The 18,170-nt window shown below is 38.4% G+C and overlaps 1 protein-coding gene across 1 annotated transcript; it reads right to left on the bottom strand.

Annotated features, from left to right (window-relative positions):
- Positions 1-11,895: 11,895 nt before the first annotated feature.
- On the bottom strand, positions 11,896-15,939 carry LOC140839117 (uncharacterized). Its single transcript, XM_073205751.1, has 3 exons — positions 15,691-15,939; positions 13,103-13,980; positions 11,896-12,385 (listed from the first exon to the last, which is right to left on the bottom strand). Exons 1-3 carry the CDS (start codon positions 15,937-15,939, stop codon positions 11,896-11,898), a joined length of 1,617 nt encoding a protein of 538 aa, XP_073061852.1.
- Positions 15,940-18,170: the final 2,231 nt, after the last annotated feature.

Raw genomic sequence — 18,170 nt, 5'->3', positions numbered from 1 at the left:
GAAGTCATACTTCTATTTTTCTTTACGCTTAATAACTCATTTATAAGCCGTTCAACACATTGAACTATTTTCTCCTTTATAGAAGTCATACTTCTAATTTTTTATTTTCTTTACGCTTATAAACTCCTTTATAAGCCGTTCAACACATTGAACTATTTCTCTTCTCAACGGGATCTAGAAAGCTAGTACTTGTGTGGCCCTCAATGGTTCATTGATACAACTAGCCGTGGGTTCACATCTCCATGTGATTCGGACTAAACATGTCCTTATATGAGCATACCCCAATTGCTCCATTCTTATTTATCAACTCCTTGAAAACAAGAATGTCAGAACTCAAGTCTGATAGTACCCAACCAACCATGTTAAACGCCTAGCAGCATCGCTTACATGATTCCCTAGGTATCAAATGATAGTGCCTGCAAGAACCATTCAATTATGGTTAGCGTACAGTACGGTCCCTTCAACTCATATATCCCGACCGATTCGACAACCATTGGTTTATCGAGAGTTGTCAATGAATCGATACTACGTGTCATGTCGTAGTTGCATCAATGGTGTAATCTATGAAACCCCTTTCATAATTACTACCATACTCTGGCCAGAGATTTCAACCTTCATACACATGATAACACATAGGATATCCATACCCGAAGGTAAGCGGTGAATCCCCGACTACAATGCATCGACTCCTATGTGTTTCGATAGAACACCCAACCTTGCCACCTGATGACCCCATGAGAGTCGGTAAACAAGTCAAAGTGTAATTCTAGCACATAGAGTCTCAATATTGTCCCGGGTCATAAGGACTAATGGTGTACAACCATAAACTAGGACGTTTCCACTCGATAAGTGAGAACCACTTGGAAAGTCCTTTAATGGAGGGTTGTTCAGTGCACTCTACCAGGAGCACCTATCTGCATGCTCGGACATCACAATGTCCCCTACCAATGAAACATGGTACTCACATCGTAGATACTAGTCTCTAACTCGAGCGGCCTATATCCTTCTTAGTGGCGGCTGAATCGACTAGGAACTGTTTAGAATATACAGTATTACAAATATGAGTTTCATGATACTCATCATATGAGCATCTCATATTCTTTCTACTATTTGTATATTCAAGGGCTTTATCTATGCAACTAGCATGGGTATTCAGATAAAGATTTGCCAAAACAATAATTTCAAATATTATTAAAATAAAGATTGCTTATACACAGAGTTTCATTGTGAACACTCGGCCAACACTTGGCTCGACGGGCACCTACTTTAACAATCTCCCACTTGCACTAGAGCCAACTACCCATATGCTTTAAACCCATTGATTCGCGATGCTTGTCGACCAGGTAAAGGCTTAGCTAGTGGATCAACAACATTATCTGCGAAGCCGACTATGTCAAAAGACACTTCTTCCTCTTTCCACAATCTCTCCGAGGATGTGGTACTTACTCAATACATGTTTGGACTTCTGATGAGACCTTGGCTCAGTTGCTTGAGCTAAAGCTCCCGTGTTGTCACACAACACTGGGATAGGAGCAACTCAATTAGGAATGACGTCCAACTCTTGGACAAAATTCCTTATCCAAACAGCCTCCCTTGCTGCATCTGATGAAGCAATGTATTCGGCCTCTGTGCTGGAATCCGCAGTATTGTCTTGCTTGGAACTCTTCCAAGAGACAGCAGCACCATTGAGCATGAATACAAAACCAGAGGTTGAATTCGAGTCATCGATATCGCTTTGGAAGCTAGAGTCGGTATAGCCTTCCAATTTTAGTTCTCCACCCCATAGACCAAGAACAATTTATTGGTCCTTCTCAACTACTTGAGGATGTCTTTCACAGCTTTCCAGTGTGGAAGACCAGGGTTCGATTGATATCTACTCACTACACTTAGTGCGAAAACCACGTCAGGACGTGTAGATATCATCTCATACATGATGCTACCAATCGTAGATGCATAAGAAATGCCTGTCATCGCCGCTATCTCTGCATCAGTCTTAGGAGACATAGACATGGATAGGGACATGCCATGACACATTGGTAGGTGTCCTCTCTTGGACTCACCCATCGAGAACCGCTTCACGATGGTATCAATGTATGTGGACTGGGTGAGATCAAGCAATCTTTTCGATCTATCTCTATAGATCTGTATCCCAATACAAAAGATGCTTCACCCAAGTCCTGCATCGGGAACTTACTCGATAACCATATCTTAGTTGATTGCAACATTCCTACATCATTCCCAATGAGTAGAATGTCATCAACATACAACACCAGGAATGTCACAGCACTCCCACTGACCTTGTTATACACACAGGGTTCCTCAGGATTCTTAGTAAATCAAACTCTTTGATTGTACTAGCGAATCTAAGGTTCCAAATCCTAGATGCCTGCTTTAGACCATAAATAGATCTCTGAAGTTTGCATACCATATGCTCACTTCCGATAGATGTAAACCCTCCAGGTTTGAGACATGTAAATCTCTTCCTTAATATCCACATTAAGAAAGGCTATCTTAACATCCATCTGCCATATCTCATAGTCATACCATGCAGCTATGTCTAGCAATATCCTTATAGACTTGAACATTGCAACTGGTCAAAAGGTTTCCTCAAAGTCAACTCCTTGTATTTGAGTATATCCTTTTGCCACCAATCCTTGAAGGTCAATACCTTCCCATCCGCCCCAAGTCCCTATGGGAACCGTTCCCTCAGGTGGATCTATAAGATCCCACACTTGGTTTGAATGCATGGAATTCATCTCAGATTCCATAGCTTCAAGCCATTTGGATGAATCGGCATCAGATAACGCTTCCTTGAAGGTCCATGGATCACATCCATGGTTAGGCTCATCATGGCCCTCTTCAAGAAGCTGACCATACCTCATAGGTGGTCTCGAGACTTTCTCGGATCTTTTAGGAGCTTGTATCTCCTCTCTTGGCTCTTCGGGTGTGGGTTCTATAATTGTGGGTGTCTCTCGAACCTCTTCGAGTTCTATCATCTCCCATTTTCTATCCAATAGAAATTCCTTTTCCAAGGGCGAATTCCTAGAAACAAACACTTTTGTTTCTTGGGGATGATAGAAAAAGTATCCAATCGAATTCATTGGATATCCCACAAAGTAGCATAAAATGGATCGACTATCCAATTTATCTCCCACTACCTGCTTCATAAGTAGGGCACCCCCATATTCTAAGATAAGAATACTTAGGAGGCTTACCCATCCATATCTCATATGGTGTATGCCTTTGAATGGACATTTAGTGGAATATCTTTTAATTTTAAGTTATAGAGATCGTTTTCAAGTTCTCCAGTACCAATCAAACATTCATTCTTGTAAATGTTGCAAACACCTTTGCTAAATAAACAAGAATATCCATCTTTATCAACATAGAAATGGAAACAATGTTTTTCACCAAATTAGGTACAAACAAAACATCTCATAAAATTAACTTAAAATTATTGTTCAATAATAAGTAAACATCTTCAATAGCCTTGGCAACAACTCTTGCTCCATTGCCCATCCTCTAGAAGGTCACACCTTCCTTAAGCTTTCTACTTCTTCCCATCACCTGTAACTCATTACAGAGATGTGATCCACATCCGGTATCCAATACCCAAGAAGTAGAGTTAATTGAAATGTTTACTTCAATTTAGAACATATCGTTTCCAGAACTTTTCTGGGCAAGATATTCCCTGCAGTTACGCCTCCAAGGTCCAGGCTTCTTGCAGTGATGACATACATCATCAGTCTTTTCAGCCTTAACTGGTCTGGCTGCCTCAACGGGATTCGGAGATTGCCTCATCAAGGGCACGTTCTTCTTGGGACGTTGGAAAGAACTCTTCTTTCCCTTCCCATGTGGATCAATCTTCGTACCAGATGAAGAACCCACATAAAGAACCAACTTCTCTTTCTTGATGGTTGATTCAAACGTAACAAGCAAATTCACCAACTCCTCAAGGGTCGGCTCCATCTTGTTCATGTTGAAGTTAACCACAAAAGGATCAAATGAGCTAGGCAATGATAACAGCAACACGTCGGTGGTCAACTCCGAAGGCAAGATCAGATCCATGCCAACGAGCTTATCCACGAGACCAATCAACTTCAGGCCATGCTCATGGACCGAGGCCCCATCTCGCATGCGCATAGTGATTAGCTCCTTGATGGTAGCATGCCTAAGAGGCCGAGTCTGCTCACCAAAGAGCTCTTTGAGATGCAAAAGAATGTCAGCAACACTCTTTGCATCCTCAAAACGCCTCTGCAGCTCATCATTCATAGAAGTCAGCATATAACACCTGGCTATCAAGTCATGGTCACACCATTCCTTGTAAGCCTGCAATTCCTCAGGAGTGCAGTCAGTCGGAGCCTCAACAGGGGGCGACTCAGTCAGTGTATATGCTACCCTTTCCGAATTCAAGACGATTTTCAGGTTTCTTAGCCAAGTGAGGTAATTAGGTCCAGTTAATATGTGTTTGTCGAGTATTATGGTTATCGGATTGCGAATCGAAGACATTGTCAATTTGTACTGAAAAGTAAAAACAGATAAGAAAAATGTTGATGACTATTTTAAAATATTTAGTAAGATATGAAGTTTGGACTTTTACTTCATAAATATTTGCTCCCACTGTTTTGACATCTTTCACTACCCTCTAGTGAAAACGAGAAACTCCTTTCCTCAGTAGGTACGTAAGGTCCAATTAGCGAATTATGATCCCGAATAATATCAGCCAATCACAATTCCTAAAAGGTAGTTTCCAATTGCATCACAATGCAACGCTCTACGTAAACTTTTGTCTCACGTTTGATTAGGACCCAATAATATGACGTCGTTCATCTTCACGTGTCAAGCCTTACCCATCGATGTTGAACCTTAATGGACGGTCGCCATGAGTTCCCCCAATAATATGAGCCGAAATCATGGGAGTTCCACGTAGTTCACATCACCATGTCAATGGATGTCACATCTTTCCGGCACCCAAAGCTCCCCCAATAATATGAGCCGAGCCCCGAGTACGGGTAGCGTTCATCATGCACCCATTGTCGATGGAAGACAAGGAAATTATAAACAAATTTATAATTCCCCTTTTCGGGCTTGATATTAATTTTGAATCTTATTCAAAATGAGGGTTTTTTAATTTTGAAAGGTCTCATCATTAATTTTATTTTAAAAGCTCGCCATGTTTGATCGTATGTTTGCCGGATTCATGCAACTTTGTTATTATCATAATAATAACGCACATACTCTTTATTTATAACATATCATGCATATATTATAAACAGTAAACAAACAAGGATGATCAATCGCCCCAATACTAATGGACCGTGTGAGCTAAACACTGGCCTAGGTCCAATCCTAGGGAAATGCACAGGATGCAAATGCAACTATTACATAAGCTTCCAATATTTACATGTCTTCGATCTTCATAATCATCATGGCCACCATCTTCCAATCTTGATCATCCACTATACTAATATTTACAAATAAATATCCATGACAAATAGGGATACATCTCATGGGGTGGGAATGGGCCATAAACCAAGCCCACTTTAAATTTGATAATTATTACAATCATTCAACACAAAATATCCTAGCATACACCTAGCAAATTGGGCTTGGGCTTTTGATCATCCTTCATGCATAATATCACATATCATACACCATCAATTAATTATCACAATAATTAATTGATCCAATATTATATATCTTGATCCAATCACTAACCGCCACGATTATAAACTAAATTAACAAAGTATACAAACACCTTTGTCTACTTTCCAATTAATTTATTTATAACCGAATTTCTTATAAATCACAATTTACTATAAATAATTAAAGTCCAACTTCAATTATTTATTTTATGAGAAAAATTTACAACTTTTGTAATTTTAAACTTAAGGGCCCAAAAACTTATTTTTCACCAAAAACATTTTTGGCCCATTTAAAATTCACAAACATGTTAGCCATCCAATGGCCCAACAACTCAAGGCCCATGACACTTTGATATTCTAAAACACTTTTGGAAACCCTAGCCGTCATCGCCGTCGCCGGATTCCGGCAACAAAATTTATTTATTTTTTATTTGTTAAATTGATGGGGCTGTTCGGGCAGCCCCTCAGGCTGCCCTAGCTGCCCGAAATGGGCAGCCCGGGCTACCCGAAACGGGCAGCAACATGCTGCCCGAAATATGCTCCATCAAACCTTGAATTTTTGTTGCAAATTTCATTCTCATGCGGTTAGAAATCAATCTCAATATAATATCTTGTATTTGCTACACAAAATCGTAACCATAGCTCGGATACCACTTGAAAGGGGATCGGTTACGGTGACCGGAAGCGCAATGGAAGTTTAAAAAATCAAATTTTTCAAGTAAATTTTCGGCCACCCCTCATTTCATGTATCAAATACAAAAACACAACTATGTCATACATAGGGTGTAACAAATCGTTACCTATCAACCTCTTGAGGTTGATGATGGCTGTTGCGTGTTTTCTTAATTGCTTGCAAGTGCACAACGTCAAGTTATAGTAAAATGTAATTTTGAGTACAAGTGTCGATCCCACGAGGAATGTATTTTTAAATTTATATTAATGCTTGTAATTAAAATAGTCTTGATTTTATTTAGAAAAATCAATTGACGAAGTTGTTTATACCAATAACTAGATTTAAAACTAAATTGAATTATAGTACCAAATAATAGTGAACAACAATAGAATAAAAGATCTAGAGGTCCGATTTCACGCAACTATCCACCATGTGTATTTTGTGTAGCTATATTATATTTGCCCTTCTTATTCATTAGCTAAGAATTCTAAAAATCATCTACTCCCTCTCCCGAGTGCTAAGTAGATACTAATTATCTAACAAAAGATTGTAACGTCCCCATCAACAATCTAAAATTAAATAACACAATAATCACTCAAATCTTTTAATGGCTTCAATAGCACTATATGTCCTCCCGAACTATAAAAATACTATTGATGTATTTTTCCCTTTCTTGTTTATAAATTCCCTTTTCCAAGTGATAATTTATAAACATAATCATCATTCAAGATATGGCCAGTAAATTGAAAGCATTAAAATTAGAAACATACAAATGAACAATAAGGAAATCTCATATAGCATAAATCATAAATCATCACACATGGTTTCTAGTTTTGTTCCATCATCCCTCTAGAATTAAGATTTAGTTCATAATAAGGAAAATAAAACAACAACACATAAATATTAAACAAAACATATCAAAATAAAAGAAAGAAAGAACTTAGAACAAGAGTTTTGGAGTGTATGAAGATTTTGTCCCAAGATGCACAAGAAATTGTTGAAGATGATGATCTTGATCTTTTATCTTGTTCTTTATAGCCTCCACCCTTTTTCTAGTTTTTCTCCATACCTAGATGATGAAAAAGAGACACCTTTTATAGTCTAGACAAGATCTATCACGTAGCACACCATTCTCCCCTCCATTTCCTCAAAGTCTTCAAAGTTTCACAATTTCCGGAGGAATGTTTGTGCATGACCGCAGGTGCGGTGATAGTAAGACCGCGGGTGCGGTGTTTGTTCGCCAAGAAATCATTTGCTGCGGAAGTCACAGCGCGGGTGCGGCGCTTGCATGACCGCGGGTGCGGTAATGCATCGGCAACTGGCGCGGGGGCGTTCGTGTACGCAGCGCGGGGGCGGTGTGTGTTCGAGCAGGTAGCGCGGGGGCGCTGCTTGCTGTGGCGCGGGTGCGGTAACTCTCGTGTCTAGTTTTCCTTTGTACCTCTAATTCATCACTATATCACTTCAAACTCTCATTTCTAAGCTTCCAAACTACAATAACAAAAACAACAACATATCAAATAAAACCTGCTCAAAAATCACAAAACTCCAAGTTAAAAACAAGTAATAAAAGTACAATAAATTGCACTTATCAAACTCCCCCAAACTTAAGATTTTGCTAGTCCCGAGCAAAATAAAACAACAAAAATAAACAATCAAACAAACAACAAACAAGTCATGAAATATTTTAAAGAACTTGGCCTCAACATAATTTCAAAATCCATCATGCATTTACAATTCAAGTCAATCTAACCACTTGTTTATCCGGATAAAATCATGTGATTGGTTTGTTCTCTAACTTCAAATCTCTTCAACCATGTTTCAAATCATTATCAACTGATTTCAAATTTTTACAAACACATATCACCAGGTCTTTTTCGGTAAAAAATTGGGTTCAAAACAATATTCATTCAAGAAATGGATACCCAATGATTATTTGATGCAATGAGGTGTGTGAAAAATTGACCAAAATTCTTACTCAATGACGGTGTTTATCGATTGTCCATAGGCTAGATCCTCCCAATCACTCTCCACTAGTATATTGGACAAATATGACTAGGTTAATAGGATTTTTAATGGTTATAATGTTAGGCTCGGTTCATGGCTACAAATAAAGTCTAGGAGTTCAAATAAGGGAGTAAATTGAATTTCTTCTCTTTTGCACACTCCACTATTTCTTTCAATTTCCAATTTTTATCTTCTTCTTTTCTTTATTCATCTCATCTCTTTTTTTTTTTTTTCTTTTTTTCTCCAATTTTCAACAATGTATCATTAGTCATTTTTCTTTTGTAGAAGAAAATCGATTTCTTTCAAATTCTTACTCCCTTGAGAAGGTAGGAATTAATTGTATAAGATATTCAAAAGGTTGGTAATTTGTGGGATTCTTGAAAAAATATTTGAATGGGGGTCTTTTACACATATTTAAGTGTGCCATTCAAATTCATATAAGTACAAAGAGGTGACAAATGATAAATTAATTTATTTGGTAGCTTGAAAGGCTCAATCGATCCAAAAATCACCTAAATCATTCCTAAATCATAATTTGTCCGTATTTCGCCTCGAGTGATGTTTGGATAGTTCTAGACAAAATCTCAATTCACCGTCAAAGAGTAGACTTCTAATCATCGTGAAAATGATGTCTCAATGCATCAACCAAATACATATATATTCAAAAAGAAATGTGCTTGGCTTCCAAAGAAATTAAAAGAAAACACAACTCTTTTCTCATATAGCCTCAAAAGGGCTTCAAATGAATGTTTATGAATAATATACATGGCCCAAATGAATTCAAAGATTGCCTAAATCATTTATATGTTTGCAAAAATTTTATTTCAATGTCAAAATAAAAATCACAAAGTTTTATAGAAATTTTAAGTCTCAAACTCACCAAATCTCATGATTATTCTCTAAATTTTCAAAGTGGTCAATTAACATGAATTTGATGCATGACATTGATTTTCTAAAAAAAATTTCATCATTGGCCAATTCATTAAACTTTTCATGACTAAAAATACTACAAACACACAAAATAAACCAAAAAAATTAAACACAAAAATACATTAAGTAAATAAACACACAAAAGCAAATAAACAAATAAACACTCTAAATAAACAAAACACACAAAGATAGAATAAAATAACTCTCCCCCAAACTTAATCATGTGCATCGTCCTCGATGTAAATAGGTATGAAAAATAAGGAAATGCACATACACTGGGCAACGACCGTCAGTGGTCATTGCCATCATCCTCTTCATCGTCATCAGGGTTGGGTTGTTGTTGGAACTCTGGCGGGTGGTAGACAGGTGGCCACTGTAGAGGAGGTGGAAATGGATGTCCTGAAGTAGAAGCAGATGGGAACTGCTGAGCCAACACCGTAGTGAAATCCATCATGTAATCCATGAATGTATCGGTCCTATACCGAAAAGCATCCATCTCTTGGCGTTGTACCCTCATATCCTCTTCCAACTGATTCAACCGATTTCTCCTATGTCTTTGCTGCGGCTGTGGCTCTTGAGCTTGGGCTTGGTCACGTCTCTCTGCAGCCCTCTGATTGAATGCCCTTTGAGCTCTACGTGCTTCAGCCTGATCATTTCTGACTCCCATAAATGCCTGAGCTATCACAATAGGATTTTTCGGCTTCAGAACTTCTTCATTCGGAGCCCAAATCACTCCCGCATGTTGGCACAATATGGTGATGAGAGAGGGGTGGAGAAGTCCACTCGGAGAGTTGCCACTTGCATAATCATAAATTGAATTCTGAAGCAATCGACCTAAGTCAATTGTTTTTCCTGTTATGATGCAAAAAATGAGGATGGCCCTCTCCTTGATAACGGTCGTTGTGTGTTCGGTAGGTTTGATTCTCGCAGAAATGAAAGAATACCAATATTTGGCCATTTCCTTGAGGTCAGACTTTGCGAGGCTCAAGTGCACATTGTCTCTCATTCGCCATTCGGCTCCCTGTATACATATAGTCTGAAGAATACTGTCATAATCAACATGCCCATTTCTATATTCTTCGTACTCGTCGTGCATGATTTCAGGAAAGCCATATATAGTGTTGATTGTACGTGCATCAAAAGCGACATCTTTACCTCTCACAAACACCACTAACCGATCATATCTAACCTTTAAGTTAGCGTAGAACTCTCTCACCAGTGATATGACAGCATCCTGTGGCTGTCTTCCAAACTCCTCCCACTGTCGATCCCTAAGCATTTGTTCAATTTGTGTATCAGGGGCACTAAGATCAAATCCCCTCTCTTTAATAATGCTTCTATTAAAAATCTTCCCATATTGTTCCTCCGCCCTCTCATTATAAAACCGAGTCGCATCATAATTCACCCTTGATGAGGATGAAGCACCTTTTGATGATTTTCTTTTTAATGGCATTTTGTCAAACACCTTGCAAACACCAACTTTACTTCAACCCAATTCTCACAATTCAATGATTTTTTTACTCCCCCAAACTCAATACAAATAATATTCACAACACAACAATATACACAACAATCAATGAACAATATCCCCAAAATGAAGAATGTATTCACCAATAATTCCTTCTATAGCCACTAACACCAACAATCTCGAATTTTCCAACAAATATGCAATGAATTGGCTCACCTTGAGTGTATTGAAATGTTTCTTGAAGAATTAATTCAAAGCTCCACTCAAATCTTGAAAGATTTTCGAAACCTTTTTTTTTTTAACCCTAGGTTGGATTTGTGAATTTGATGTAAAGAAATGAGGTATTTGATGGAATGTGTGAAGATTTGTTAGTTGTAGTGATGAATTTGTTGAAAGAAGAACAAGAATTTGGTGTATGAGTTGTGTTTGGAGTAGGGATTTCGAAAATGTGGAAGTGGGTTTTCTTGAGTGTGAGTTTCGGTAATGAAGAAGAAATCCCGATTGTGTCTTAAAAAGGAAGCACCGCGGGTGCGGTAATGGAAGCACCGCGGGCGCGTTGCTTTGTTCGAACTAACAGCGCGGGAGCGGTCTTAGAGTAGCGCGGGTGCGCTATTTTCTCGGCATTTGCATGAATTTTTCCATTGACTCAGCGCGGGTGCGGTATGCTAAGGGGCGCGGGCGCGCTCTTGTCTCGGCAGTTTAGCGCAGGGGCAGAAACTTAAGCAACGCGGGTGCGCTGTGTGTTCGGCATGTACGTGCATTTCTTCCTACATCACACCGCGGGTGCGGTAGTGTACGCACCGTGGGGGCGGTGTCAACTCGGCATTCCTAGCGCGGGGGCGCTGTTTTTGTGCTGCGGGTGCACTCCTGCTTCGAATTTTCTGTATTTTGAATGCACCTCAAGCATAGGTGCAGTGCTCATGAGACTGTAAGGGCGCTCCTGTTTCGTCAAAATATTTTCTTCTCAAATTTTCATTCCTGAAAAGAAAACAATTGGGATTCATTAAATTTGGGAAGATATAAGCATACACTATATTAAAAATACACAACTAAAAATAACATGATTAAAATAAAATCAAAACTGAAATCACAATGCAAACAAGAAACAAAGAATTGGGTTGCCTCCCAGTAAGCGCTTGGTTTAACGTCATCAGCCTGACTACCATCAGTCTATATCAAGTTGATCCGCCCAAAGGAATGTTGTCAAGGTGCCTTACTTCATTTCCATAATATGGTTTAACTCTTTGGCCGTTCACCTTGAAAGTCCTCCCATCACTGCATTTTAGCTCAATCGCCCCATGAGGATACACTGTCTCCACCAAAAATGGGCCTGACCAACGCGATTTCAACTTACCAGGAAACAACTTAAGACGGGAATTGAACAAGAGTACTTGTTGTCCTGGTTTTAGTTCCTTTCGTACAATGAGCTTATCATGCCACTTTTTGGTCTGTTCTTTATAAATCTTGGCATTTTCGTAGGCTTCATTGCGGAACTCCTCCATTTCGTTTAACTGTAATTTTCTTTCATCACCAGCGGCTTTCAAGTCAAAATTGAACTTCTTAACTGCCCAGAATGCTCGATGCTCCAATTCCAGCGGCAAGTGACAGGCTTTACCAAAAACCAACCTATATGGAGACATTCCTATAGGTGTCTTGAATGCTGTCCTATAAGCCCACAGTGCATCATCCAACTTTATAGCCCAATCCTTCCGGTTTGTATTGACAGTCTTTTCTAAGATTTGTTTGATTTCCCGGTTGGATATTTCAGCTTGTCCGTTTGACTGAGGATGATATGCCAATGCCACTTTGTGCTTCACATTGTATTTAGCCATTAGTGAATTGAAAATTTTATTGCAAAAGTGCGTACCTTCATCACTTATGATAGCTCTTGGTGTTCCAAACCTTGTGAAAATGTTCTTGTGCACAAATTTAACTACAATACGAGCATCGTTAGTACTGGTGGCGATTGCTTCCACCCATTTCGAAACATAATCTACAGCTAATAATATGTAAGATTGACCAAAAGAAGGGGGAAAAGGTCCCATGAAATCTATGCCCCAGACATCAAAAAGTTCTACTTCCAAAATATTTGTCAATGGTAATTCGTGACGCCTAGAAATGTTCCCTAACCTTTGGCACCTATCACATGATTTCACTAAGGTATAGCTATCTTTGAACAAAGTAGGCCAGTAAAAACCTGATTGCAATACCTTAGCTGCTGTTCTTGTTACCCCAAAATGTCCACCATACGGTGATGAATGACATTGTTCTAAAATTTTTTGTGCATCTTCTCCATCAACACATCTCCTAATCACTTGGTCAGCACATCTCTTATACACACAAGGATCATCCCAAAAGAAAAATTTGATATCATGGAAGAACTTCTTTTTCTGGTGATGATTCAGATCTGGAGGAAGGGTTCCACAAGACAAATAATTAGCAATATCAGCAAACCAAGGAAGTACAGAGTTTACCTCAAAGAGCTGCTCATCTGGAAAAGTTTCTTGTATAGCTCCCTCTTCTTCCTTCTCCTCTCGCTCAAGTCTTGACAGGTGGTCAGCCACTTGATTTTCACATCCCTTTCTATCCCTTACCTCGAAATCAAACTCTTGGAGCAACAAGATCCACCTTATCAAACGTGGCTTTGCATCCTTCTTGGCAAATAAGTATCGGATAGCTGCATGATCAGTGAAAACTATTACCTTTGTACCTACCAAGTAGGGTCTAAACTTGTCAAAGGCGAATACTACTGCGAGCATCTCCTTTTCGGTGGTTGTGTAGTTTTGCTGTGCAGCATCCATGGTACGACTTGCATAGTAGATTGATCTGAAGAATTTATCACGTTTCTGTCCCAACACCACACCCACTGCATAATCACTGGCATCGCACATCAGCTCAAAGGGTTGCTCCCAATCCGGCACTATCATGATTGGTGCAGTTACCAATGCTTTCTTGATCTTCTCAAATGCCTGCAGACAATCATCATCAAAAATAAAGGTGGATTCTTTTTCAAGCAAATTACACAGAGGTTTAGTAATCTTAGAAAAATCTTTGATAAATCTACGATAAAACCCGGCATGCCCTAAGAAGCTCCTTATTCCCTTAATGTTCTTTGGCGGAGGGAGTTTTTCAATTGCAACCACCTTGGCTCTGTCAACCTCTAATCCCTTAGAAGATACTTTATGTCCAAGAACAATGCCCTCTTGGACCATAAAGTGACACTTCTCCCAGTTAAGAACTAGGTTCTTTTCTTGGCATCTCTGCAAAACAAGGGATAGGTTATGTAAACAGTGATCAAAAGAAGAGCCAAATACCGAGAAGTCATCCATGAAGACTTCCATGATGTCCTCCACCATGTCTGCAAAAATGGCCATCATACACCTCTGAAAAGTAGCAGGTGCATTACATAGTCCAAAAGGCATCCTTCTAAAGGCAAACGTGCCATAGGGGCATGTGAATGTTGTCTTTTCCTGATCTTCTGGTGCTATGGCAATTTGATTATAACCTGAATATCCATCTAAGAAACAGTAGTGACAATAACCTGCAAGTCTATCAAGCATCTGATCAATAAAAGGCAATGGAAAATGATCTTTTCGTGTGGCATTGTTCAACTTTCTATAATCAATACATACTCGCCAACCAGTTACAGTACGAGTAGATATTAACTCATCATTTTCATTTTTTAACACTGTCATCCCACCTTTTTTTGGTACAACTTGCACAGGAGATACCCAGCTACTGTCAGAAATAGCATAAATTACACCAGCATTTAACAATTTCAGTACCTCATTCTTTACAACCTCTTTCATTGCTGGGTTCAACCTCCTTTGGTGATCCACATAAGGAGTATACATCTCCTCCATCAAAATTTTATGCATGCATATAGTGGGGCTAATTCCCCTAATATCAGAAATCGACCATCCAAAAGCAGTTTTATACTTTCGCAGCACTCTCAATAATTTATCTTTTTCATCACATGAAAGGTAGGAAGAGATAATTACCGGATACGTCGACTTCTCACCTAAAAATGCATAACACAGGTGGCTTGGAAGTTCCTTCAATTCAGGGGATACTTTTGTTACCTCTATATTTGCATCTTCAAGTAATTCTACATTATGCACATTAATCTTTTCTATAGGCAATGTATCGAGAGCAAGTAATTCCTCTTGCACATCCCAATCATCTTCATCCAGTATTGACGCCGATTCCAACAAGCATCTCTCCAAGGAATCTTTTGTCAATCTTCCTGCACCAACATGAGATACACATGAGTCAATTACATCAATGATATTACAAGTACTTACCTCATTTGGTTCTTTAATTGTGTTGTAGATGTTGAACATGACTTCTTCTCCACCTACTCTCAATGTAAGCTCACCCTTGTGCACATCAATCAAAGCTTTTCCAGTGGCCAAAAATGGCCTTCCAAAGATAAGTGGGGTGTCCTTGTCTTCTTCCATATCTAGAATGACAAAATCAGCAGGAAATATAAATTTGTCTACCTTTACCAGAACATCCTCCACTATACCCCGTGGATATGTAAGTGATCTATCCGCCAGCTGCAAGGTAATAGTGCTAGGCTTCACCTCGCCAAGCTCTAAAGTCCTGTAAATAGAAAAAGGCATTAAATTAATACTGGCACCTAAATCACACAAAGCTTTATTTATTCTAGAACCACCAATAACACAAGGGATAGTAAAACTCCCTGGATCTTTGAGTTTCTGTGGTAGTTTCCTTTGAAGTATGGCGCTACACTCTTCTGTCAATTTCACTGTCTCAAACTCATGCAACTTTCTCTTCTTTGACATCACATCTTTTATGAATTTTGCATAGTTTGGCATTTGCTCTAAAGCATCAGCAAATGGAATGTTGATATGAATCTTCTTGAAAATCTCCAAAAATTTGGCAAATTGATCATCCAATTTCTTCTTCTTGAACCTCAGCGGATATGGAAGAGTCGGCTTAAATACCGGAGGTTGTTCAACTTCAACTTCAGCTTTGGAACCCTCAGTTTCGACTTCTTCAACAGTTACCTCCTTCTCATCCTTATCATTGGAATTTTTACCATCAAGTTCTTTTCCACTCCTCAAAGTTACTGCCTTGCACTGCTCTTTTGGGTTCACCTCTGTGTTACTGGGAAATTGCCCCTTGTTCTGATCTTTTAGAGCGTTGGCCAACTGTCCGATTTGCGTTTCCAAAGATTTCATTGTGGCACCCATATTTCCCATGTGAGTCTCCATATTGTCAAGACGAGATTCAGTTCTCGCCATCCTTTTTCCAGACTCAGCAACAAATGTACCTACCAAATCTTCAAATGAAGGCTTTCCCTCCCCCTTTGATGTATTGAACCCCGGTGGAGGATTCAACACATTCTTATTATTAGCATATGAAAAATTTTCATGATTTCTCAATCCAGGATGATAAGTGTTAGAGGGAGGGTTACCTCGATATCCTCCGTAGCCACCAAAATTCCTATTGTTGATATAATGAGCCTCATCAGGAATTTGTGGTTCTTCAGTAACAACCGATGCATTTTCAACCTCTGATGTACCAGTCTTATTCATTGCTGCAATTTGATTTGTCAAAGCTGAAACTTGAGCAGTAAGTGAGGTAATAGGATCTATGGCATAAATTCCAGCTTGCTTCTTTACTCCTGATCTTTCTGACGGCCACTGATAACTGTTAATGGTCATCTGTTCAAGTAAATCATATGCTTGATCAGGTGATTTTGCAAATATCGTGCCACCAGCTGCTGCATCCACAGTACCTCTGGTTTGTCCATTCAAACCATTGTAAAATAATTCAATTTGTACCCAATCTTCAAAACCATGGTTTGGACATCTTCTCAACAACTCCTTATACCGCTCCCATGCCTCATATAGTTGCTCAAAATCAGTCTGCCTAAAAGTACTTATCTCGATTTTCAACTGTGCAGACTTTGCAGGTGGGAAATATTTTGCAAGAAACTTGGTTGCTAACTCCTGCCATGTAGTGATACTCCCCAAAGGAAGCGATTGGAGCCATCCTCTTGCTTGGTCCCTAAGAGAAAAAGGAAACAAACGCATTCGAATTATATCATCAGAAACACCATTTATTTTTACCGTATCAGTAATTTCAAGGAATGTTCTGAGATGTAGATGAGGATCTGCAGTAGCGGCTCCATTAAACTGATTCTGTTGAACCATGTTTATCAATGCAGGCTTGAGCTCAAAGTTGTTTGCATTAATTGTTCCTCGTGCTATACCAGAATAATGAGCATTCAATACTGGCCTAAAATGATCTCTGATGGGTATTGCAGGGGGTGGATTTTCATTGTCTCTGTTTTCAGCCATTGCTCGAATCTCTTCTCTTCTTGCCTTTCTTAATCGTCTTGCGGTTCTTTCGATTTCAGGATCAAAGATAAGCAAGTCAAGATTTTGCGATCTTCGCATGCACTGTTAATCAAAAACAATAACAAATCAGTGTTTAATGTAGTATAATAAAAATAGTTCTAAATTAAAATTTAGACTAATTGGTAACAATATTAATATAAATTCAAATTTTACACTCCCCGGCAACGGCGCCAAAAACTTGTTGCGTGTTTTCTTAATTGCTTGCAAGTGCACAACGTCAAGTTATAGTAAAATGTAATTTTGAGTACAAGTGTCGATCCCACGAGGAATGTATTTTTAAATTTATATTAATGCTTGTAATTAAAATAGTCTTGATTTTATTTAGAAAAATCAATTGACGAAGTTGTTTATACCAATAACTAGATTTAAAACTAAATTGAATTATAGTACCAAATAATAGTGAACAACAATAGAATAAAAGATCTAGAGGTCCGATTTCACGCAACTATCCACCATGTGTATTTTGTGTAGCTATATTATATTTGCCCTTCTTATTCATTAGCTAAGAATTCTAAAAATCATCTACTCCCTCTCCCGAGTGCTAAGTAGATACTAATTATCTAACAAAAGATTGTAACGTCCCCATCAACAATCTAAAATTAAATAACACAATAATCACTCAAATCTTTTAATGGCTTCAATAGCACTATATGTCCTCCCGAACTATAAAAATACTATTGATGTATTTTTCCCTTTCTTGTTTATAAATTCCCTTTTCCAAGTGATAATTTATAAACATAATCATCATTCAAGATATGGCCAGTAAATTGAAAGCATTAAAATTAGAAACATACAAATGAACAATAAGGAAATCTCATATAGCATAAATCATAAATCATCACACATGGTTTCTAGTTTTGTTCCATCATCCCTCTAGAATTAAGATTTAGTTCATAATAAGGAAAATAAAACAACAACACATAAATATTAAACAAAACATATCAAAATAAAAGAAAGAAAGAACTTAGAACAAGAGTTTTGGAGTGTATGAAGATTTTGTCCCAAGATGCACAAGAAATTGTTGAAGATGATGATCTTGATCTTTTATCTTGTTCTTT

This window comes from Primulina eburnea, chromosome 8, assembly GCF_022965805.1.
Source record: "Primulina eburnea isolate SZY01 chromosome 8, ASM2296580v1, whole genome shotgun sequence".
Taxonomy (NCBI): Eukaryota; Viridiplantae; Streptophyta; class Magnoliopsida; order Lamiales; family Gesneriaceae; genus Primulina; species Primulina eburnea.
Note: the sequence above shows the minus strand (reverse complement) of the source record. Positions and strands in the feature narration are given on the sequence as shown.

Excerpts from the sequence above, each read along its gene's own strand:
- LOC140839117 (XM_073205751.1), bottom strand. The coding sequence starts at position 15,939 with ATGGGTGCCACAATGAAATCTTTGGAAACGCAAATCGGACAGTTGGCC. Across the intron at positions 13,981-15,690 it reads TTGAAGTTGAACAACCTCCG|AGATGCCAAGAAAAGAACCT; the intron begins GTATTTAAGCCG and ends CTTGTTTTGCAG. Across the intron at positions 12,386-13,102 it reads AATCATCACCAGAAAAAGAA|GACAGCATTCAAGACACCTA; the intron begins GTTCTTCCATGA and ends GTGGGCTTATAG.